The sequence below is a fragment of the Rousettus aegyptiacus genome, unplaced genomic scaffold, assembly GCF_014176215.1.
Source record: "Rousettus aegyptiacus isolate mRouAeg1 unplaced genomic scaffold, mRouAeg1.p scaffold_m13_p_8, whole genome shotgun sequence".
Taxonomy (NCBI): Eukaryota; Metazoa; Chordata; class Mammalia; order Chiroptera; family Pteropodidae; genus Rousettus; species Rousettus aegyptiacus.
Window position 1 is genome coordinate 71,483,448 of NW_023416311.1, and position 24,238 is coordinate 71,507,685.

The window sequence follows — 24,238 nt, forward strand, 5'->3', positions numbered from 1 at the left end:
ATTACGAGACAATTTTACAAATCAAGGTCTTTCAGATGGCCAGCTAACACCTCTGCTCTCAATCTCTGCAGTACAGTACCCAAAATGGAGAGGGTTGTTTTCAAGTAGCACCGTACCCCCAATGAGGGAATACTACAGCCCCAAGTTCAAGACCCCAGCCCCATTGTCCCTGGGTTCCCAGGCCCACGGGCGTCCATGACAGCCATGGGGCACCACTTCACCCACGCGCAGCCAGAGGGCGAGGGCACGCTCGGCTGATCCAAGCCAGTGAGTAACCGAAGCACTGTTCTTTCTCCAAAGTGATGCCCACTGGGGTGTAAAGGTCCCTTGTGTCTCATCCCTCCCCTCCTTCAGGGACCGAAGCCGACGATACCTCCGAGAGGGCTGCAGCAGCAAGTGGAGCATGAGCCTCCCACCCCCGAATACACCAAACACCGCAATGCCTGCAGCAGGACTTGCTTCGGGATCCGAAATGCGGCCGCCATGCTGTTCCGGGCCGCACCAACTGCGGGAACCGGGGGAGGGGCGGAGTGTCGGCCGACCGGAACCACCCTTTCTCTGCTCGCGACCCCCCGGACCGGCGTTGCCTTTGGTATGCTCCAAAATGGCGGCCCCCATGGTGCGGCGCGGGATCCTCCTGGCGCGGAAAGTGCCTTTGCCTCATCTCTCCTTGGCAGGTTCGTGGCTGCTGTTTGTAGGGCTGCTTCATTAGATTCCTGAGAATATATTCCCTGAGTAGAGTGAGCGATGGGCTTTCAAGAGAAGAAACGCTTCTGGGCCCTAGTTGCTACAGAAACTATATGGGGTGTTTGGTAGCACAGAAAGGAAAGGTAGGGTCTCTGTCCCATCTCCTTTAATAAAATAATAGTGTTTGCCCATCCAAAAGTGTAAAGATCAGAAAAAGTCAAGGCATGAACACTTTTGCGTATTATTTTTGGGTTTGTGTATTAGGGTGGTTATCTTTTTGCCGACCAGGAATAGCCCACCCTGAGGCTATGATTTTTATTTTTCTGCTCAAATTTCCTTGGAGGGGCGTGCTAAACATTCTCCCCGCCACCTTATGCTTGGCCAGACCCCTGGGATTCAGTTGGTGGAATAATTTTTCAGTATACTAATCTTACTTTACCTGATGACCTTGGGCACAATTTTTGATTAACCTTTCTTTGCTACAGTTTTCCCCGTATTGACAATAAATGCTAATAGTTACTTCTAAGGTACTTTGATATCTGAGTGAATGGCAGCCTACTCAAAACCTGTTAATGAATCTGCTGATAAAGACATTGGAAAAATTTTTAAACATTTCCAGGAGCTACATCGTGACAAGTGTAAATGATTATATGATTAAAATGGAATAATCACAATCTGTGTTTCCCGTGCCTGTTAACTTCTCTTTCTAATATAATTCCTTTAGCCCCTATAAAAAAGCAACACATATATGCTTACTCACTCTTCTTTGGGAACAGCCATTAAATATCAATGTGAAACTTCAGATTTGGCCACCAGAACGTTTCTGAAATGGTATGCACGGTACCTAGAGCCTCAATAAGAATTAGCTGTTATAACTGTTTATGAATGTTTAGTTATGGTTGTTAGTAAATGCTTTTCAATTTAAACAAAACAGATTGTCTATCATGGAGGGTATCATGATTGCTTAGAATATTGGGGGGCAATCATTCTAACAAGGGAATGGAGATTAGATAAGGATGAATTGAGAGAATTTCCAGTTGGCATTTTATTCTTAGTTCGAACTGGTGAACTTGTGGTAGGTTTTACACCAGAGCTTTTACATCATGGTACCTACTAGCTATGCATGGCCATTTAAATTAGTTAAATAAAATTTAAAATTCAGTTTTTTTAGTTGCAGTAGCTATATTTTAAGTGCTCCACAGACACCTGTGGCTGTGGCTACTGTACTGGACAGCTCAGAATTGTACATTTCCATCATTACAGAAAGTTATATTGAACAAGCACCGGGTTTAACCACAGGAGTCTTGACACCAGGAACTAGAAGCTATAAGATAAGTAATATAAGTAGGATAGTGCATTGTGAACCAACCACTCAGGATTTGAAAATGCTGATAAGGATTTTCAGCATTAAATCAGAACATCTGGAAATCATCACAGGATAAGAGAAGAAAAATAATGGACTTTGTACAAACTTATAGCAAATCAATATTTGGAACACTTTACTACTTCCATTGACTTTCTTCACATCATAATGAAGAAGGGCAACTAAAATGATCAGGAGGATGAAAGGAAATTTTATTGAAATGAACTAAAAAGTGACTTCACCATGGGAAGAGGCTAGAGGAAGGAAACTTACTGGACACCTACTACGTAGGAGACATTAGGCTAGGCACTTAAATTTGTATATATGCCCTATTTTAAACTATGGTCCAAGGTCCGCATTTTCCCGTTTTACAAGCTCAAGACCTGACCTAACTTGCCCGCATTTTTATAGCATTTACTAGCAAGACAGGGATTCAACTTAGAGTTTGTGACTCTACAGCCTGAGTCCACAAGCATACCGCTTCCCTTTGAATGGGAAACGTGCTTGGAGACAGTTGACCAAAATCCAAAATAACTATAAAATGATCATCGGCAAGGATGGAGCCAGTTACTTTTCACTAAACTTTGAAATTCTGGTCCTTGGAGGTATCTTTTTAGAATTAAAAGGAGAAAATATTTATTTTTATAGTAAATTGAGAATATGGTTGCCTCAAAAGCTGAGGGATAAGCAGGTTCAAGAAGAGTTTATATATACTCTCGGGTGACATACTCAGAATGCAATTAAATAGGCTCAAAGACCTATATTTGTGAGGCTGATATCCTTCTATCCCCTGCTACTTCTATGTGATCTGAAAGTCAACATCATCATCTTCACCTGGGAACTTGTTAGTAATGCAGAATGTATTTTTCTGCCCAGGCCTACTGAATCAGAATCTGCATTTTATCAAGCTTTATATGCACATTAAAGTTTGAGAAGCTGATCTAGATTTTACACTTAGCCATTGTTCACCCAATTTAATGTTCTGTCTGACTTTATAGAAATTCTTTGATTCCGGTGTTAATATGCAGACCTTCCATCTATACAGAGACAGAAAGAATTTTAGATGGTGTCACTTATAAAAGTATCTCAGAAAGATGAACATCCTGCTTTTAAGGCTCACAGAAAATGGAATGTCCTGTCTTTCATAAGGTGTAGAATAGAGCCAATCCATTTTCACTAAACTTTGAAACTCCAGTCTTTGGAGGTATCCTTTCAAAATTAAATGGAGAAAATATTTCTTTTTATAGTGTATAGTTAAATTAGAGAATGTGGTTGCCTCAAAAACTGGCCGAAGGGTAAGCAGGTTACCAAATTACCATAAATTTGGTGGCTTAAAACAGCACAGATTTAATATCTTACAGTTATGTAGTTCAAAAGTCTGACACAGTTTTACTGTGCTAAAGTCAAGGTGTTGAAAGAGATGCGTTCCCTTTGAGAATCTCTAAGGAAAATCTGTTTCCTTGTCTTTTCCATCTTTTAGAGACCGCCTGCATTCCTTACTTGATGGTCCCCTTTCTCAAATATCTTCAAAGTGAACAATGGCAAATCAAGTTTTTACTTTACTTTGACCTTCAGGCATCACTCGAAAAACCTGACTCCCTCTTCCAGCCATCACAACAATCAATTTAGAACATTTTCACCACCTTAAAAGAACAAACAAACAAACAAAAAACCTAAACCCATTAACAATTACTCCCCAATTTCCCCCAAACATTCCTGACCCCCTACCCTCCAAGTCTAGGCATCTGTTTTCTGTCTCTATATATCTGCCTATTGTAGACTTTTCACATAAATAGAATTATATATATGTGGTCTATTGTGACTGGCTTCTTTTTCACTTAGCATAATGTTTTAGAGATCCATCCATGTTGTAGTATGTATCAGTACTTCATTTCTTTTTACTGCTGAATATTTCATAAGAATATACCTCATCTTGTTATTTTAGCAGTTGATCAATATTTGCATTATTTCCACTTTTTGGCTATGATGAATAATATTGCTATAAACATTTATATACAAATTTTTGTGTAGAAACATAATTTATTTCTGTTGGGTGGATATCTCAGAGCGGAATTGCTGGGTTATATGGCAACTCCATGTTAATATTTTGAGGAACTGCCAAACTTTTCCAATGTGGCTGTACAATTTTTTATTTTCTGCAATGTATGAAGTTTCCAGTTTCTCTATATCTGTATCAACGGCTGTTATTATCTGTCTTTTTGATTATAGTCATCCTAGTGGGTATGAAGTTGCCTTTCAATGTATTTTGCAGTTCCATAATGGCAAATGATACTAAACATGTACTTGTTGGCCTTTTTTATATATGTGCATGTTTGTGTGTATGTGTAGTTTTTTTTTTTTAAGAAACATTGGTTCACATCATTTGTCCATTTTTCAGTTGGATTATTTGTCTTTTTAAATTTTGAATAGTAAGAATTATTTATGTATTTTGGATAAAAGTCCCTTATCAGATAAATGATTTGCAAATATTTTCTCTGTTTTTGAATTGTCCTTTTACTTTCTGGATAGTGTCCTTTGACACTTTTGAAGCACAAGGTTTTTAATTTTGATTAAGTTGCCATTCATTGTTTCTCATTCATTCTTTGAGCTTATCTTTATTGAATACTGCCATATTTCAGTCATTGCACCAAGTGCTGGGAATACAGCTATGCTATCTAGTGGGTTACCTCAAATTTAGCTTATTATGTTTCTCTTGTTTACCACTAGGGTGCTGGTTTACTGGGTAAGATATTATTGTTTGCTTTTTGTGAAATAAAGGTAAGTCAAATGGAAAATTTTTAGGACTAGCTGATGATTATAATGCACTTGATTAATGATTTAAGCAATATTTCAGCAAGTGTTTTTTTGTGCCAAGGAATTTTAGGGCTCACCTAGGCTAATACTTAGTGGAAACCAATGGCTGCTAATCCTAAAGTTATAGGATCAAAATTACCAGCAGTTTTACTCATAACATTATTGTAAAAATTTTCACTTTTCTGCATCTTCTATTTATTAGAGGTTGAATGCATTTTGTTATGAACTAAATTGTTAACTGTGCAATGTCGGTTACAGTGTCATTCTAGAATCTTTAAATAATCTAATAAATTGAAGATGACGAAGATATGTTTAATAAAACTGGTATATAAATAGAACCTTTTGTGAAATCATATATGTCGATATAATCATCTTTTTCCTCAGGTAAAAGATGCCTGCTTTCTTCAGCATATGTGGATAGCCACAAATGGGAAGCAAGAGAAAAAGAAGATTGTCACCTTGGTAGGTATCTATATGTCATTTCAGTTACTCCATATGTTTATTATATACTCATATGATGTATATATGAAATGATGCTTTTATGATAATCTAATTCAGATAGTCACATTTTAGGTCTTAAAAAGAATTAAGACTGTTGTTTCACATGTGGCAAAATCATTTTTGGTATCTTGCAAATTTCTGTTTCATTTTTATCTTGACTATTAGTCTTCCTAAATTATGTAAGCAATTCTTTATCTTGTTTTTGTCCATTTTCATCATATAGTTAGTTGCCATGCAGCCTGTCTCTGTTTTACTTTATCTGCAAAGAAAAATATATATTTTCTACTTTCATCTTTATTGTCATTTCTTAACTTGTGGTCTTCAGAAAACTTTTTGACTCTTCTCTATTTCATTACCAGGTGATAGATTTGAAAGCAGTGTTATAATGTCATATAAACCATTTAGGGAAAATAGTTGGCTAACATCTTCTCAGACAGTAGGCTCCTAATTATACAGTACTCCCTTTTCCCTGTTCTCTATGTCATGTTACACAGCCTTTCTTTTATAAATTAACAAGGCCTGAAAGAAACCACTGACCTTATGAGCATTTTTTAAAATATAAATACTTTATGTGTAATATGTATTATATATAACATCATTAGGACATTAATAAAGTCAGATGATTGGTGATAGTTTTATGGGACTAATGTAATTTTTGGATCAATTCCATAGCTGATCTGATGTTTTCCGCCAGATTTCTTTCTCTGCCTTTTTGGCTTATGTTAGATACAAATAAAGTCCCCCTGTGTTTATGGATTCTTCCCGTAACATGGCGGGGGTGGGGAATGTTCTTTTATAGCTACCTATAAGAGATACCTTGGGAGCAGCAGAGGGTAGAGTTGGGTGGTAATGTTCAAAGAACCCATAATTTTCTCCCTTGGTAATATGAGTGCAAGAGCAAAGTTGGTTTGTGAGACCTGGAATTGGGTGTATGGGCAGGGGCCAGCCAAAGCAGAGCTGTGGAGAATCTGAAGATTAGTAACTACATACCTGTACTGAAATGTAGAATCACTGTGAACAACAAATAAAAATGTAGATGGATACAGATGTGGTGTACTGGAAAATATCATTTGCTATTATGGCATCATCGTAAGTGACACAGTTTTAATCACAAAATGGTGAACAACTCTTTGTAAAGTTGTGAATGAATCAAAGTACTGTCTTTCCTCAACTTACATGGTAGTTGCATTTATGGAAAATCCAGTTTATTTTCAGTTTAATCCCTGTCCTCCCAAGTATTTTGTGTTTATATTTAAGATGGAGTTATATTTGTTCATTATAAACAGGGGTTTTTTTTTAGAAAATAGTGTGAATGTCTGCCATGTCATACATAACATACTCCATGGGCCACATATTTTAAACTTTTTATTTGGAAAAAAATTTGAAACTAACAAAAAATTACAAGAATAATGCAAAGAGGATCCGTATGCCCTTCGCCCAGATTCATGTATTGTCACCATTTTGACGCATTCGTTTTTGTTTTCTCATTCTCTGTATGCACACATGTTTTCTAACCAATTGAGAGTTTTTGCATGTATTATAGCCCTTTATCCTGAATACTTTAATGTACATTACCTGATGTTTTTTAAGAAACCAGTCTCCTTTTTTAATAGTATATTCTTCGTTTTGGGTTTTGTCCGATATTTCCTCATGATTAGAATCAAGATCTGCTTTCCCAATCAGTATATGTCAGTGACATTTTGTCCTTCTCAGGGCATATCTAGAGGTACCTGTTGTCAATCTGCCTTCACCGATGATGTTAACTTTGATCAGCCAGTCAAGTGTGTCTGATTCCCCTAGAGAGTTACTATTTTTTTCTCTTTTGACCTATAGGCAATCCGTAGGGAAGATATTTTAATATCATGCAAATATCCTGCTGTTTATCAAAAGTTTCCCCCTAGATTTAGCATCCATGGACACATTTTACCTGAATAAATTTTTACTATGACAGTTGCAAAATGATGGTTTTCCAACTCCATTAATACTTCCACATCTACTAGTTAATACTAATTTCTTTCTTTAAACTCTTATCTGTTTATTATCAATATAGTCTTATGGATTCTTCTTGTTTTTCTTTCAATAAATCATTACTATCCATAATTATTTGGATGATCAAATTGTCCCAGATTTGGCTAGGAGAAGCCCTTTAAAGATGGCTCTCCATGTTCCAGGCTCATCTTATACCTTTCCTGCCATAGCCATAGAATCAACTATTTCTTCGTGGAGTCCGGGTTCCATTTAGTAGAAAATGGTATTAGAAACCAAGGTATATGTACTGTATGTCTTCTTGCTGCTGTGTAGTTATTGCTTCTTGGCTTATTCAGTAGCCAGAGGTAGGAAAATATGTATACATATACACAAACATAAAGATGTGTACATCCATGCATATATGCACACATTTTACAACTGAGTTCATACTGAAACATACAATTCCAGTTCATGCCCACAGGGTTCTTCTTTGCCTTCCTGAAGTCCATATTTGTATCATCTCTCCACACTGAAAACTGGCTCCCAACAGGGATGATGTTTTGAAGTGTTGGATAGTCTCAGCATTGCAAGTTATCTAATTTTCCTGTCTTCTGCCCATTCAGTGCCAGCAATTCCCTGCAGTCATTTGACAGTCAAGAAAATAACCCTCATATATTCTAAAATGCCCTCTAGGACCAAAAGTACTCCTCTTGGAAACCACTATTCTAGTGATGAAACCAACATGGACGCAGTTACATTGCAAAGTTTGTTCTGTAATTATAGGTTGAGTGCTGTGGAAGTACAGGGAAGAGAACGAAGAATTTCTGAGAAGTTATTGTTAACACCTTCTTAGGTATGAAGGGAAGATCAGTGTATAAGACAATTACATTTGGCGCCTTGGTATGGGGTATAGTCAACTCTGTTATTTGGAGACAAATCTAGGGGAACATTTTCATAAATTCTTAAATAAGCAAAAGCTGTTTGCCAATGAATGAGCATAATAATCTGCAATGAATAAATATGTGAGAGTAATTATCTCCTCTGTTAAGATTCATATACCTGGAAAAGCAGTACCACCTTATAGTTTACCAAATAATGCCTGGCCTAGAATACTCTCTGCACATCCTGAATCCCTACCCAGTTAGAATAGATTTTTTCCTTGCCCTATATTCTTATGGCACTTTGTCCCTTCAGTATGCAGTGTGATGTAATGAAGAGTCTGCACTTGGGAGCCAGACATCTAGGTGTGAACCTCAATTCTGACAGCTTTCACAAACTATGTCACTTAATTTTAATTCCTGTACCTGTTAAATTAGGGATGATGGTAATGACTGCCTCAGCTAATACCCCAACATATACAGTAGGTGCTCCAGAAATATATGGAATATGCAAATCCCTAGGCCCCTTGATTTTACCCCTATATAATATGTGGGAGGCGAATAAGGTTTTGAAACTCAAACTTAGAAGGAAAAGAGGCTGTTTGAGACAATAATTTTTTTTTTCTTATTGTGTAATAGAATGTGATTTTAAAAATCTTTCGCTCCTACCTGCTATTACTACATGTTTTCCCTAACTCTTGAGTTTTGAGGTTGGGCTTTTGGGAGAAGTGAGGCCAGCTCCTGGTCAGGCAGCGCACAGGATACATCTGGGCAGTAGGTGGCAGTGCGCCCTCATCTGAAACCCCGGCGCAGCCAGTGGAGCCCCGCGATTGGGTTTGGGCCCGAACCTTTCCGGCGACCTTTCAGGCTGCCTCCTTGCGCGCGCGTGCGCCAAGGGCTGCCCTCAGCGTGTGGAGCTCTGTGGTTGGGCGCTGTGCTTTGCTGACTGGGGGAGGGAGGAGGGACGCAGTAAAGTCTTCGCTCCGCTCATCTCTGTGGGCTCGGGTGGAGCGCCGCGGGAGGGAAGAGGTGTGGGTGTAGGTGAGGGTCTTGGTCTTCCATCTGCTTAAGTGACTTGGTCTCCACGCTGAATACTGTGCGCATGCAGCTATGTTGCTTCCTTTCTAAAGTCTTCATTAATGATTTTCTCCTTCGAGCCGTGGGGGGAGAGCTGCTGGGGATCTGTCTAGCTCCGAGCATGGGGGTCGTTTATTTCTATGGTGGTCTTGATTGACACCAGTTCTATTTAGTACAGTGCACCTACAGTCTATGGGACAAGCAGGCCATGAAGTGCAGGCCCTCAGACAAAAATCAAAAGACAACTTCTTTTCATTTCTAACTGCGTGCCGGGTTCTGTGCAAAGTACTTCACATGCACCATCCCATTTAATGTTCACAACAGCCGGCTAAGACAACTGCTGTTATTCCAGACGTGAGGAAACAGGCCATGTTCTGACATTTGCTTATGGCTATACAATATTCTATTGCCTTTTCGCTCAAAAAATAGCTCTCCGGTGATGCCTGCAATTCTATCATAGTGTCTTCCCTTGCATTGAGGTAGTGAGTTTCTGGCTTAAAAAAAAATACTTTTTGATTGCAGTGTAACATATGCTGAGAAGTGCACAAATTGTAATGTACAGATCGATGAGTTATCACAACCTGTGATAAGAAAACATTCCTACCACTTCAGAAGCCCTCATTGCAGCTTCCATTTTCAAGGGTAACCATTATCCTAACTTCTAACACCTACGTTAATTTTTTTAAACTTTTTTTTTTAATGGCAAATCTGAAACATATACAAAAATAGAGTAGTATAAGGAATCCCCTTGTTTACTCATATTTATCCATAATCTGGCTTCAGCAGTTATCAGCCATGGCCAGTCTTTACTTCATCTCTACTTCTACTCATTCCTCCATCCTGATACTTTGAATTAGTTTGAGGCAAATACCAGGCAGTATATCATTTCACCTGAAATATTTGTATTTTTCATTGTATACCTCTAAAAGATAAAGATATGCTTAATACTATGATCACATCTAAGATAATTGTTTAAATATGAAGTATCCAGTCAATGTTCAAACTTCTCTGATACACTCATAAACTCTTAATGGTTTAGTTCTGACATTTGCTTATGGCTATACAATATTCTGTTGCCTTTTCGCTCAAAAAATAGCTCTCCAGTGATGCCTGCAATTCTATCATAGTGTCTTCCCTTGCATTGAGGTAGTGAATTTCTGGCTTAAAAAAAAAATACTTTTTGATTGCAGTGTAACATATGCTGAGAAGTGCACAAATCGTAGTGTACAGATTGAAGAGTAAGGTCTGTATAGTGCAATTGGTTATGTCCCCCTTTCTCTTGTCTCTTAAAATATTTTTTTATAGAGACGTATAAAAGTAGAGAGAATAGTGTAACAAACCCCCTTATAATGTTACCCAACTACAACAGTTACCAATTCCCTGCCGGTCTTGTTTTACCGATCCTCTGTTCCATCACCAGAGTAGTTTTTGGCAAATCCCTGATATCAGATTGTTTTATATTTTGATATGTCCCTCGAAAAGGTAAGGATTTAAAAAAAAATGTTAACTACAACAATTATACCATTTTCATATCTAAAAATTAGTAATTTCTTAACATCATATATTCCATCATTTCCCCCAAATGACTTATAATTTTTTTTTTTAGTTTATAGTTTGTTGAAATGACATCCAGATAAGGTCCATACATTTTAATGTGTTGAGAGGTCTCGTAAGTATCTTTTTTAAATCTGTACATTTTTCTTTCTTTTAATTTATCTATTGAAGAAAATAGGCCTTTTGTCTTCTAGAGTTTCCCACACATTCTGGATTTGCTGTTTTTATGGTGGTTTAAACATGTTCCTCTACCTTCCATATGTCCTATAACACTGGCAGTTAGGGAAGGAAGCTTGATCAGATACAGGGATTTCGTTTGTTTGTTTGTTTCTTTCTTTCTTTTGGTATAAATACTTCATAAGAAGAGTTGTTTTCTTTTGTCAGGAAACACACAGCATTTGGTTGTCCCTTTGTGATGTTTAAGGCCATTCATGGTCATTGCTTAGATCTGTTATTTTATGAGAAGCTGTAAAATGTTGCTATTTTAATTCTATGGTTTCTATCTTATTTATTATCCAGAAAGTTTTGTAAAAGAATTTCCTTTAATCAACAGTTTAGTTATCCTGAGATGAAATTTATGTGGAAGAAGTTTTCAGTAATGAGTTGACCCCTTACCATCCTTCAAAGATGATCAATGAGATTTTTTTAAAATATCATTATGAATTTATGGAATTAAGCATTCCAGACATGTTTACCTATTGCAGTTGGCATTATTGTCAAAAGGGCTTTAGTTTTCCAACCAGCGTTTATAGAGCCTTGGAGTTTTTGGGCTTTCCAACTCAAGTCAGATTTCAGTTTTAGACTGTTTTGGCGCTGGGCTTCCCTTTGATTAAAATAAATACTGAATTAAAGCATTGCCTCCGAAATTCTTCCACTGACTGTGTAGATCTCTTGGGGAGGTATTGGAGTGAAAGTTCTTAATGTTAGCCAGTTAGCAGCTGTTGAATTACAGACTAGAACCCATAGTCCTAGGATTTAGGAAAAAATCATTTTAGGGACTGTATAAGGTTTGTATAAGAGAGCAGGCCTTTTGGAGAAGCTCCCTGGATTCTAGCAGGGAAAGTTTGCTTGGGTCACTCTGCTAGGGGTAAGGGCCCAGGTGACATGAGCTAAGTTGAATTCCTAAGCCCTACCTACCAAATTAAATATTTTATTTTTGATTTTTCTGTTTATAAGTAACCATAAAATAAGGACACGTTTGGTTTTGGATACTATTTTTTGTTTATTTGTTTTGTTTTGTTGTAAAGAACTTGCTTTCTGAAACCAAAGAGAATTTTGCATTCACATCAGAACTGAGCATTACAGTCATCTTTTACAGACACTTCTCACATTAGCTGAAGTTTGGTTTTGCTGTCCTTTCAGCTGTGAAAGCCTTTAGCTTGTTGCAGTAACTTTTCAAATCCTGCTCTTGGAGCCTGATGGAGATTTTCTGAAGCCTGTTTTCTTAACTTTTGCCAGTTCCATATTTGTATCTCTGTGACATTTTTCATTTACTAGGTTTCATGTTTACTATCTGCTGGCAGTTTTAGAAATGGCCTGAGTTGTGTACATCATCCTCCTTTAGTCCCATTTTCTTAGTATAAACACAAAGCTTGACTTCTGTGTTCATGTGATTTATATAACTAGATTTTGTATTTTTATCCAATCTGACAGTTGTCTTTTAAACTAGAAAGTGTAGTCTATTTACATTGTCATTTTATGATTACTAATATATTTGGATTTACTTCTATCATATTTTGTGACTTCTCTCATCTTTTTGTTTTTCTTTTGGACTGGTTACCTATTTTTTTTGTTTTTTACATTCCCACCTCACCCCCACTGGTCTAGAAATTATATCCTCAGTTTTTACTCTTTTAGAACGGTAGATTCTACCATTATAAATCTATATCTTTTAGATGATTGCTCTATAACTTCTAACATACATATTTAACTTAAAATCTAATGTTAATCATACTCTACTATCATTTAGTCCACACACACACCCAACTATATGTTTTATCTAATACTAAAATTTTATTCTTTAAAACATATGCTTAAAATATTATTATTTAAAAAGCCAATTTTCCCTCAGGTTTAAACAATTTTATTTACTTGCCATTCTTTCTAGTCTCTCAAGTCTTCTTTAAAGGATCATTGTCCTTCTTCCAAAAAACACATCTTCTAAAAAACACAACTTCTAAGAAGTTCCTTTAGTGTTTATTGCTAATAAATTCTCTGTTTTTGTTTCTTTAAAATATCTTCATTTTTTTCCCCAAATCTTAAAACATAAGGTTACTAGACTTGTGAATCTATCTTGGTAGAACTTACTGTCAGCATATTATTCTATTGCCTTCTATTGTTTCTACTGAGAAAACACCTGTTGGTGTAGTTGTTTTCCTTTGTTAGTAATTTGCCTTTTTTTCTGGCTACTTTTAAAATCCTCTTATTCTTCATTTTCACTTTAATATATCATGGTGCACATGTAATTTTACTTAATTAATTTGAGATTTTATGTGTTCCCTGTCTCTGAAAACGTAATCTTTTACCAGTTCATTTATCACCTCTCCCATTCTTTTTATTAACTTCTTTTAGAAGTTCAGTTAATGTAGTTAACTTCTTATTCTATTTTCTATATCTCTTTAGTCCTTTTTCATACATTTCATCTTTATCTTTGCTGCATTCTGTATAATTTCTTTTAGATCCTTCAGTAATTCTCACCTCACCTGTGTCTAACCTTCACTTTTAGTCATCAAGTTTCTTTTCGCTTTGTTGAGTTATTTTTATATAAAGTAAATTGCATATATTTAAAGTATACAATTTGATCAGTTTTGACATATGTACTTGTGTATATATTCATGAAATCATCACACTCATGATAATGAGCATATCTTCCCTCCCCCCACAAAGTTTACTCCTTTGTCATCCTTTCTTCCTCTTCCTGCCTGAGCCCCCCAAGTTCCCAGGAAACCACTCATATGCTTTCTGTCACTATAGATTACTTTGCATTGTCTAGAATTTCGTGAAGTAAAATCAAATCTTTAAACTACTTTAAACAAAATTCTCAAGTTGGTATATCTTGTGTGACATAGGAAGTATGAATTAGGGCCTCAGAGGTGTGATGGCTGACTCTATAGATTAGAATCCTCAGGGAACAGCATCCTTGCTGTTTAGATTTTCAGGGTACACTATTTTCTAATTCACCTTTTCACTACAATTGTACCCTAAGTGGTCTTGACTTTACCTGAGGATCTCTGAACCAGTTTCTTAACTTATAAAGGCCTTGATTTTATCCTCCATCCTCCAAGGACCATTAAAACCAAAGCTCTGTGTCACTGGGCACCTGCAGCGACTCTCAGGTGACTGCTACCGTCAGTACTCCCTTGGACACTTAAGGTTTAAGTATTGTCTTGCCTTTGGCCTCTCACAGTCATATCTACCTTCTCGAAAGCTCAGTCATATTTGTAAAAACTTTTAGAAATATTTTACTTAGGTGTTTTTATAGTAGGAAGAATATTTTAAAGGATATTTAGTCCACCTTATTCCAGAAACAAAATTCAGTTTCGTATCTTCTTCACACTTATGAGGAACATCCAAGACTGATTTGGTAAGTTTTCAAATATAACTCTTTCTAGTCTTGAGAAGGTACATCACAATCTCTTGGAGCTTTGTTTAAAAATTTTGGATTCCCCTGGTCTCACCGCAAACTTATAGAATTAGAATTGCCCTCTAGGTGGGAGGTTAGGAATCTGGAGTTTTAAAGCCCCTCAGATGATTCATATCCTCAACCAGGTTTGTGAACCATTACACTCCTATACTTGGCATAGTGTAGAGTCCTCAATAAAATCTTTTATGTCCTCAGATCATCAATAGTATTATTTTCTTCAAACAAGAAGTATATTTTTATACTAGTATATATGTTATTTTCTGAGTATATGTCCACGTTATCTGTACAGCTTTAAGTTTTGTTAAATGAATTCAAATTTTCAGATCCATTTTCTCATATAGTCTTTGTTGACTTCAGCCACCCACTACAGTGTATATTCCTGAAGAATGACAGGCAAGAAAGCATCTTCTTTAGCACATCTTTTTGAACAAAACCTGGGCACCTGCTGGCCCCTCGATGAAACATGAAATGTGATTTTGATTGTTCAAGCCCGTAGTCCAGAAGCCTGTGGTGCTCACCCTCTGCAGGCTGCAGCTGCCCCAGCTTTCCTGGCCATCCCTGCTCTGTGCAGTTTTCTGCCTCATTCATCATGCCAACGTTATCATCTGAGGTGATTGGTCACATTATATTTAGCGCAAACCTTTCTCTGACTTGCAGTATGCAATTGTTATTCATCAGATGCTGGGTCTGCAGCTGTTGTCTTTTTTGAGGCCCGAGCCAATTTTACTTGATTAAAGATTTCTTGGTATGAAGGATTAAAATAGAATCATGAGTTACCACACTACAAAAGCCAATGGTAATCCACTGTTTAGTTCTACATCGTGTACTATGAGAAATCCATAAAGAAATGGAGGTATTTTAATTAGGTTAATAGATCACGATCCTTTTTTTTTAAGTGAAAGTTTAAATTTTGAGTAAAGGGAGGTAATTATAATGTCTATCATTTCAACACAAGGACCTCTTATGAAATGATCATAAACATTTAGTATTATGTGAATGCTGTTTAATATTCTGTGAGCAAGTAGACTTAACATTATTAATTTGCGTTAGTGTGAAGAGATTTTAGGGACTTGTGTGTGTGTGTGAGAGAGAGAGAGAAAGAGAGCGCGCGCGCGTGTTAAGGAAGTGTCTTTACCATTCTTTAATTGGCATCAATCCCTTTAAGATAATCATAAGAAAAACTAATTACTTTTATATCATATTAGGTTTTAGGGGCTTTGGAAAGTTGCTTTCCTCTAGTAGCTACTGAATCATTGAGAACATTACCCTAGTGAAAGAAGATGAGGAAAAAATGGTTAAATATACTGCATTACGTCTTCAAGAGATACTTGTTAGTCTACAGCCATGCCACCCTGAACGTGCTTGATATTGTCTGATCTCAGAAGCTAAGCAGGGTCAGACCTGGTTAGTACTTGGATGGGAGGCCACCTATGAATATTAGGTGCTGTAGGCGTTAAAAAAAGAAAAGAGAGAGGTACTTGTTAGTTGATTACCCGTCTTATTACTTGATACTGATTTCTTACTTTTCTTAGAGTCTGTCAATAGTAACACTTTCTTATGTCTCCTTCCAGAGATACTTTATTGATGCAATTTCTTAAAATTGAGTATATGTTAGGATTTTAAAAATAATCCTTACTGCAATTAAATAAATCATTTTCAAAGTGTTGCTAATATTCCTTATCCTCTCTAATTTTTGCAAAAAATAATTTCTAAAAAAAGCAGGAAAGTATATCTGCTTTAATACTGCTTTCATAATGATGCTAGCCATCTGGCAGGAGTTATATCTGTTAAGTTTTCCATAAGAAATATGTGTATTTAACAAGGTTCTTTTTTCTTGTCTTCGCAGCCGATCTAGCATCTTTAATGGATAAAACTTATGAGAGAAGGTTGCCTGTTAGTTCTTTAACAATATCACGGGTAAGAAAACTTAAATATATGTATTTTCAAAGAAGGAGGAAGAAGGTAAAAAAAGGTCTTTATGTAGATGAAGCTGCTTAAAGAAAGAATACCTTTCATAAGAAATCGTTTTCTAGAGTATGGTATATTTTTGTAGTTACTAATAGATATTTTATGGTGAAGTAGAAAATTTCTTGGACTAAATAAAAGGTAACAAATTTACTTGACTTTGATGTCAGTGATCACTGTTGTGTATCTGAGTTATTTTAATTTTTCCAGAAGATGATATTCTGCTATATGATACCATGAGTTTTCTTAAAGTCAATATACCCTTCTAAGTTCATACTTTTTACTTGTTAATTTTGAAGTATTTTTGGTAGCCGAGAAAGTCTATAAAAGGATGTATATTAATGTTAAACTGTTGCAGAGCAATGGAGGAGAAAACAGTTAAGCTGGGAATCAGAAATAACAACCATTACCAAACACCTTCTATGCCACCTGTTGTCCTAGTTTCACAATGTACATTATCTCGTATGTCAATTCTTATAGCAGCCATGGGAGAAAAGAACTATTATTCTCATTTTACATGTAAGACTCAAATGGTTGATAACTCTCTGAGGTTCACACAGGTCATAAATGGAAAAATTGGGCTTGAAACCTAGTTCCCTGTGACGTCAAAGTTCTTGTCCCTCAAATAATATCTTATCTTCTCTTTATCATGAATTAACTTTGTGACCTTGTACAACTGGCCCCCCTCTCCATTTCCTCATTTCTAGTATGGGAACAATAGTATCTGCCTCACATGGCTGATGTGGTGCTAAAATGAGATCTTAGTTGTGAGAGCTCTTTGTGAAAATTAATGACACCATAAAATTCAAGATTATTGTTAATCTGGAAAAGGAAAAGGAAAGAAACTATACTGTGGGTCTTTTCTTTCTGCTTCTTGATAGTCTCCTTTTAATAGGAGAAGAGTTTAACTAGGTCCTAACTTAAGTTTTATAGACTCATAATGTTCAGATTAGAGGGGAGCTGAAATACTATTGGTTCATTCTTTACATGATGGATAAAATCTCTGTCGTTATAATACCTGATACTGGTTTAGGCAGCACTACAGAGGTTAAAGAGCTTTCACATACATTTTTTCATTGGAGCCTCAGACTTTAGGGCAGGCACCTTTATTCTATTTATGTAGATGGAGCAACTAAGTTCCAGAGGGGCTGTGCCACCTGCTTATGCCACACAGCAAGCAATAAAGAGAGCTAGTTCTGAACTTCAGGTCTGTACCACATTTTATCCGCCCCTTAACGAGATTTCTAAATCAAATTCTTAAGTAAAGTATTTTTAGAAAGTCTTCCCTTCTTACGCTCCTCTTTATGAGGTTTTAATTATATTCACAACATGCATTATCTCATCTCCTACTCCATCTTTTTTTGCCTCTGAGTCTCCACTTTAGGGTAGAATCCATCTTTGGAATAACCTTTTCTGTTTATTTTGTTTAAAATGAAAGAACATACAGATTTTATGGTTTAAAGAGAGACTTGTTGGTAGAAGAATCACAGGTCGACTGGTCCATAACCGAACTTAAATCAGAATAGAAAAAATGGTTCCAGGATTGAATTTTCTAAATTTAGATTTTCATCTCTTGGGCCATATTTTTTAAGCTGTTAGATTCTTCAACCTTATAGCTACAAAGTCCCATATATTGGGAGTTTGGAACATAGAGAAAATACCAGGGTTAAAAGGTAAAGACAAATACCAATGACTAGTTATAAATAGTATAGTATAGTGGAGTGTAATATTGTATAGTAAGAGGAACTCTCTCTTATTCTAAGCTAGGTTCATGTTTGGTTTTCAAATAGTTTTCCTGACCTAGGTCGTTCTATACAAAGAAAAAGGGAAACCATTGCATATTCTTTGTTTACATTAGCATAAAGGGGTTCCAAGGAATAAGTCATACCATGTGAATATTGTTCCAATGAAATAAGTGTTTTGTCTTGATTAATGTGTGAATTAGGCCCAATATATGGCACAATTTATATTCATCCAAATGTTTCCTTTGTGTCTTTTAGTTTGTGGACAACATTTCATCTCGAGAAGAAATAGACCATGCAGAGTATTACCTTTACAAGTAAGTTTTCCATTTCATTTGGCTATGTATGCTCCAATTTCACACCACTTTTTAACACAAAACGTGGTATGTATTATATATAATGTTTAGCCCCTTGCTTTTCTGTTTTGGAGATCTTTTCATATCAGTATAGAGAGAGCTTTCTCATTATTTTTAACTGTATCACATTCCATACTACAAATAAATTATTTAAAGCAGTTCCCCCCACACACACACTAAAAGCAGTTCCTTACTGAAGGGTCTTTAGGTTGTTTGCTTTTGAGTGCGCTTACACGCGCTCTCCCTCTCTCTCTCTCTTTCTCTCTGTTTTTGCATTATATAGAATGTAATAATAACCTTATACATATGTAATTTTGCACATAATTCTCATAAGTATCTATAATTTCAAAAGCCATTGCCAAATTGCTTTCCACTGAGGTTTTGCCAGTTTTCATCTCTACCAGCAATGTATGAGAGGCCTGTTTTTATAGATGGCCCAATAGGAGTATTTTCACCCTTGGATTTTTTTTTGGTCAATATTACAGGTGAAAAATTATATGTCTATTTATATCTACTCCCTTTTTTTATTCAGACAGAAATATACTCCAGATGCACTGTTTGCCACCTATTATTAATTAATACTATATTTTATTTATTTGTTTGTTTTCTTTAATGTGCTAGGGAAAAGAGGACATCGATGTGGGTGGATTGGGGCAAAGGATGTGAGGGACAAGTAGAGACAGAAAAAAAGAATGTCCTAAAAATAGCATACATAATATAACCACATTTTTATAAAATATATGTACTCATCTATCAAATGATCACATTTATGTAAAATTCTTTATGTATATATATTTCATTTTTTAATTAATAGACTTTTTAGAGCAAGTTCAGGTTTAGTAATAACATTATGTCTTCTCTGAGTCTTTTGCTTCTTTTGACAAATTAGTTTAAATCTGGAGAGTATCACCATCAAAAGAATGCCCTTCATATTACTTTTATGAGGAATTCAATGCCTTGTACTAGTCTGTGATTTTTATATCGGAGTATGCAAAATAAGATGTTTGTTAAAAATACAGGACTTGATTTTGTAAATCTGAGCTAGAGTAAAAGAAACTGCATTTTTAATGTAGTATCTAGGTCATTTTGGTGCATGAACTATACTTTGAGAAACTCTGGGCCAGAAATTCTTATTCCCTGGTGGAAAACCTGTCTTGAAAGTGTTTCCCACACCATCTCCACTGACATAAATATCTGATGCTACAAAAAAAGAAAAAGAAAAAAGATTGTGTTCATTTTCTAATTTTGTGTTAGATGGCAGCATGGAAAAAATTCTTAGTGACTAGGATAATCTGTGGACCAATGAACACAACAAATTATGTGATAATTAAAAGTGAAATTTTTAAAAATCTCATGTACTATTCACTAGTTTGGAAGTCAAAAGATGAGAAAATATTATCAAAGCATTCTAATATAATAGAAGACGTAATGTTGATTATTATAAGTATATTTTATATACTGTACATATATATATTTTGTTGTACACAATATTATATTTAAATTTTTTTTTTCTATATTATCACACTTCATTCTTTCTCCCAACTGTGAGCACCTCCACTGGGAACCGCAGATGCACTCACCCATGTGTACAAAGAAGCATGTTCAGTACAGCACCGTCTGTAGTAGTAAAAGACTGGAGTAATACCTCAAGCTTGTTAAATAAGTGGTCAAATAAATTATGGTTTATCCTTATAGTTAATATTTCACCTTTCCAATATCTGTCAAAATGATACCTTACAACTAACTTTTTGTTGTGATTTAAAAAATCTGATTTATGATTTGTTCTAATTCCTAGGTTCCAAAACTAGACTCAGATTGAAATTTAAAATGTTTCTAAATGCTTCTAAAGCATTGCATTAGAATTTCCCACTTGATCTTACTTTGTATTAAGAAAGTTTCAGTTATTTTTACCTGGGTATATTTTTAAAAGCTTTCTTTATATTAGTGAAATTTTGATGTTCTTTAATTTGATTTTCAAAATAGTGATGAGAATTTCTTTTTTTCCTTTCTGAATTGAGTAAATTCTACCACCTTTTTGGTGTTTTCTGTTTAAATATGAATCTCAAGTAGATTAGATTCCATACTGTAAGAAACCTTTATTTTAAATCTAGGATTGCCTTTAACAGTGCCCTAAGTTCAAATTCTAGGTCATGAAATCATAATCACAAATGCCTTCCTATTCTTAATTAAGATAAACTTAAATAGATCCCTTGATGAGAGCAAGCCCTATCTTCCTTTTGTGGTTCTTTGGCACATTGGGCCACCTTTGGTAATTATTTTTGCCTATGGTGGAAGGTGTATTTGGACCTGCATCTGCCCAGTTCTCATTCTTTATCTTTGTTTATGGCAAACCACAGAAAATTATTACAATTTCTAAATAGAAACTATTCCATCCTGTGGAACACAGTGACATAGTCTTAGAATAAATATGTCCCAAGTTTACTTCTGTTCCAGAGTACCTCTGCAACATATAATTGATTTCAACGATTCAACATCCAACAATGTTTACTGAGCTCCTATTGTGTGCCCAAGCTCTGTCCAAAGTGCTGGGCATATAGTGATAAATAAGTTAGACATGGTCCCTATCTTCATACATAAAAGATTAGCTGAGAAATTAAGTCCTACCTTCAAAATCTTCCATGAGTAAGTCTTCATATGATGTCCAGTTTGTGTGACCTGGAGTTTTACTGAAACTATCATAAAATCTCAATTTCTTGTTTCCGTATAGATCATATAACAAACTCTAGTCTATCTTAAATCTGAGCCACTGTTTAATTTGATATCCCAGTCTTTGCTGAATCAAGACTGATGTTCTAACTATGACTTATCACTTTTTTATTTCATTCTTTGTCCTCCTTTCCAGTGCCAAGAAAATTAGCTTTCCCCAATGTATTTCTTTTTTAAGGAAAAAACATTTTTATAATGTTACAAGATAACTGTCAGATGTGTATAAGACTAGATATAACTCCATAAAACTTCATCCAGGTGTAGATAATGGAGGTTGGCTAGTGTTCACTCATTAGCTAAGTATCTCACTCCTATTTTCCAGCCTTAGAGAATAAACAAAACATAGTAATGCCTCAGCGACATTAAAAGTTACAGTTATGAACTCTTGGAATTTATCTCCATTAATTGAAATCAAGAATGTAAGTCCCAAAGACACCAAGGGCCTGGAGTATTTCCACCAGTTAGGTCTTCAGCATGCAATGGTTGCAATGCCCAACATCTCCATGTGGGATGACTTTAGACATCTCAGAGTCAGTTTATAATCACAAGTCTAGAGTGAGGGAATACAGAAGCAATTTCTTAATCCTACAACTAACAGCTTCTTGCTAATCTGCCTTGAGGATTTCTTATTTCCCAGGCTGTAATGTCTTAAGGGTAAGGCCCACAGTAAGACTTTTGGCTACCACCCTTGTCTTTGGCTCAACTCTTTCCCTGCCTCAGCCTGTAGAGACCAGGCTTTGCAACCAGAGCATAGCAGCCACATCTTCTCATCTTCTAGTGATCAAATCTCCCCAATGACTATGTAAAGCGCATTAGAGCCAAAGAAGTTTGGAAACCTTGAGGGATCTGTGGATTGCTGATTGAGCCTCTGCCATTGTATCAGGTGCACAAGTAAGCAGTGCCAAGTTCCAGCAGTTCGGGATGCTGCCAGCACATGCCAGCTTGTTATTACCCTGTCATCCCAGGGGAGAATTTCAGCCTTTAAATCTCTCAAAGTACACAGATTTAAAAGTTTAGGGGCTTCAACATTGAAGAATCCAAGGGATCTTTTAAGGAGAGTTAGAAAATCTGTTTATTTAGACAGTGGGAGGGAGAGCAAATATCTAACCACCCTTATTGGTCTATGGGCTGTTCTCTGGGGGCCCACAACCCTATGATCAACTTCTATCCTGCTGCTTATAAATAAAACAGGGAAACACCAAGGAGAGGGAAATGAGTCTCTAAACAAAAGAATAATGTGAACTAAAGATGATTAAGGCAGTTAATGCCAGAAACTATATAGGTTGACAAACACAAACAAACCCTGATAATACTCTACACACTCTAAAGGGAATATAAACCATGAGTAAAAATGATTAAAACAGTAAAAATGCTAAATTGAAGTAAACAAAATATGAAAGCTAAGAAACAAGAAAACAAGTCATGCTAAGAACTATTGGACTATAATAAAATAAACAATTAAAATAAGAATGCAAAATAAATATAAAATAAATACAAAATAAGATAAGAAGAACCTGATCCAGGAACTTCATAAAATATGTATAGATATGGCTGGGAGGGTGGGAACATAGGCAATGGTATGCATTTGCATAGATACTCTCAGAAGGCTAAATAATAAAACAGTAAGGAAACTGAGGCAAAAGGGGTTTCATGGAGACCAGAGTATAGAACATGGTAGAGGAAAATTAAAATTAAGAAATAAGAAATCCTGTATCTTGTGGTCTGTGGACTGTTGTTTGTCTTCTAAAAACCATGATCTTAGCTTTTCTCTACAAGAAATCCCCTTTGGAACCTGTCAGCTTGAGGTCAGTGTTATTTATAGCAAGCTTACCTAGAGTTTACCTTTATCATTTTATGGAGAACATCACTTTTCTGGGCCACCTAGTCAGTAGTTCTGAGCTCAGCCCCTCCTAAGTCTGTATGTGCTGCCCACATGCAGACAAGTGAGCCCTGAGGCAGACCTGTGTCTCCCTTTTCAGGAGATAAAATTGCATTTTACGGTGAAATTGTGGCATCAGTAAAAGCCATTATTTCCATGGTTATAACGAGCTTTAACAATTCCTGTATGAGTATTTGATTATTGCATTAATAGTATGCAAACTCAAAGCCATAAAAATTCCTTCTTTCCTTGTAGTATCCTCTTCACTGAGGATGTTTTCAAATTACATTTTTATAGGCTTATTTAGATTTCCAAATCATTCTGGGACCATGGCAGTTTAGAGATGCATGAAATTAAATGTGCTTCTTTCACTATCAGAGCATCAATAATCAGAACTAATAATTTAATCTGCAACATAATGGTCATTCTTGAAGGATAAGTGATAGAAATTTCTAACATATATAACATATTCTCTCTATTTTAAGAATATAACATTTTTTAAAGTAACCTTTTAGTTTTTAGCAAAAATGTGAGGAATGCTGAATTAATTGTCATATACTAAGAAAAGATTGTTGCCAAGCTCCATGAGAAGATCTGCGTTGTCATGGAGAGTGGCAGGCCACCCATTAATGAGAGGAAGTTAAGGTTGCTTTGCTGTCTGTCTGCTGCCAACACATTCATCTACACTGTACCTTGGCCTCAAGCATCTTTAATCATTTGCTTAACTGACCTGGCAAATACCAGGCATCCCTGGTTGGAGACGGATGATAGGTCAGGAACAGCTGGGGTAAGGCAGATGGCAGCCCGCATGTCTCCAGGTCTCAGTTGGCAGCCAGCCTAAAAAGGAAAGACCAAAATAGCTTCATTTTTCAATAAGCAAACATATTCTGATGCTTCCTTAGAAAGTGACCATGCTACCCTAGACCTGTTATAAGAATCCATGTCTGCCTGTATAAAGGGGGGAGGTGGGAGCTTTTTAAGAGGGAACAATATTCATGAGTTTAAACAGTAGTAATTTTCCTTTGAGGACATCGAGATCATTTGTGTACTACGGCAATAAAAGGAAATTAAAATTTTTTGTTAG

At 36.0% G+C, this 24,238-nt stretch overlaps 2 protein-coding genes and 1 pseudogene across 4 annotated transcripts in view; 2 read left to right on the forward strand and 1 right to left on the reverse strand.

Annotated features, from left to right (window-relative positions):
- PTCD2 (pentatricopeptide repeat domain 2) overlaps nt 1-618 on the reverse strand; it is a 28,816-nt gene extending 28,198 nt beyond the window's left edge. The window contains 3 exon segments of the mRNA XM_036225258.1: nt 374-529; nt 532-558; nt 561-618. Of these exon segments, the coding sequence (XP_036081151.1) occupies nt 374-529; nt 532-558; nt 561-618 (241 nt within the window).
- The window catches only part of MRPS27 (mitochondrial ribosomal protein S27), a 73,185-nt gene continuing 49,518 nt past the window's right edge, over nt 572-24,238 (forward strand). For 2 of the 3 annotated variants that reach the window (XM_016122120.2, XM_016122119.2), the window contains exons 1-4: nt 572-677; nt 5,249-5,326; nt 16,332-16,402; nt 18,451-18,509. In XM_016122120.2, the coding sequence (XP_015977606.1) occupies nt 605-677; nt 5,249-5,326; nt 16,332-16,402; nt 18,451-18,509 (281 nt within the window). In that variant the 5' untranslated portion in view covers nt 572-604. Of the gene's footprint in view, nt 678-5,248; nt 5,327-16,331; nt 16,403-17,573; nt 17,658-18,450; nt 18,510-24,238 lie in introns of all 3 variants that reach the window. The other variant, XM_016122121.2, reaches the window with a different exon arrangement.
- Nucleotides 15,820-15,938, forward strand: LOC118607649 (annotated as a pseudogene).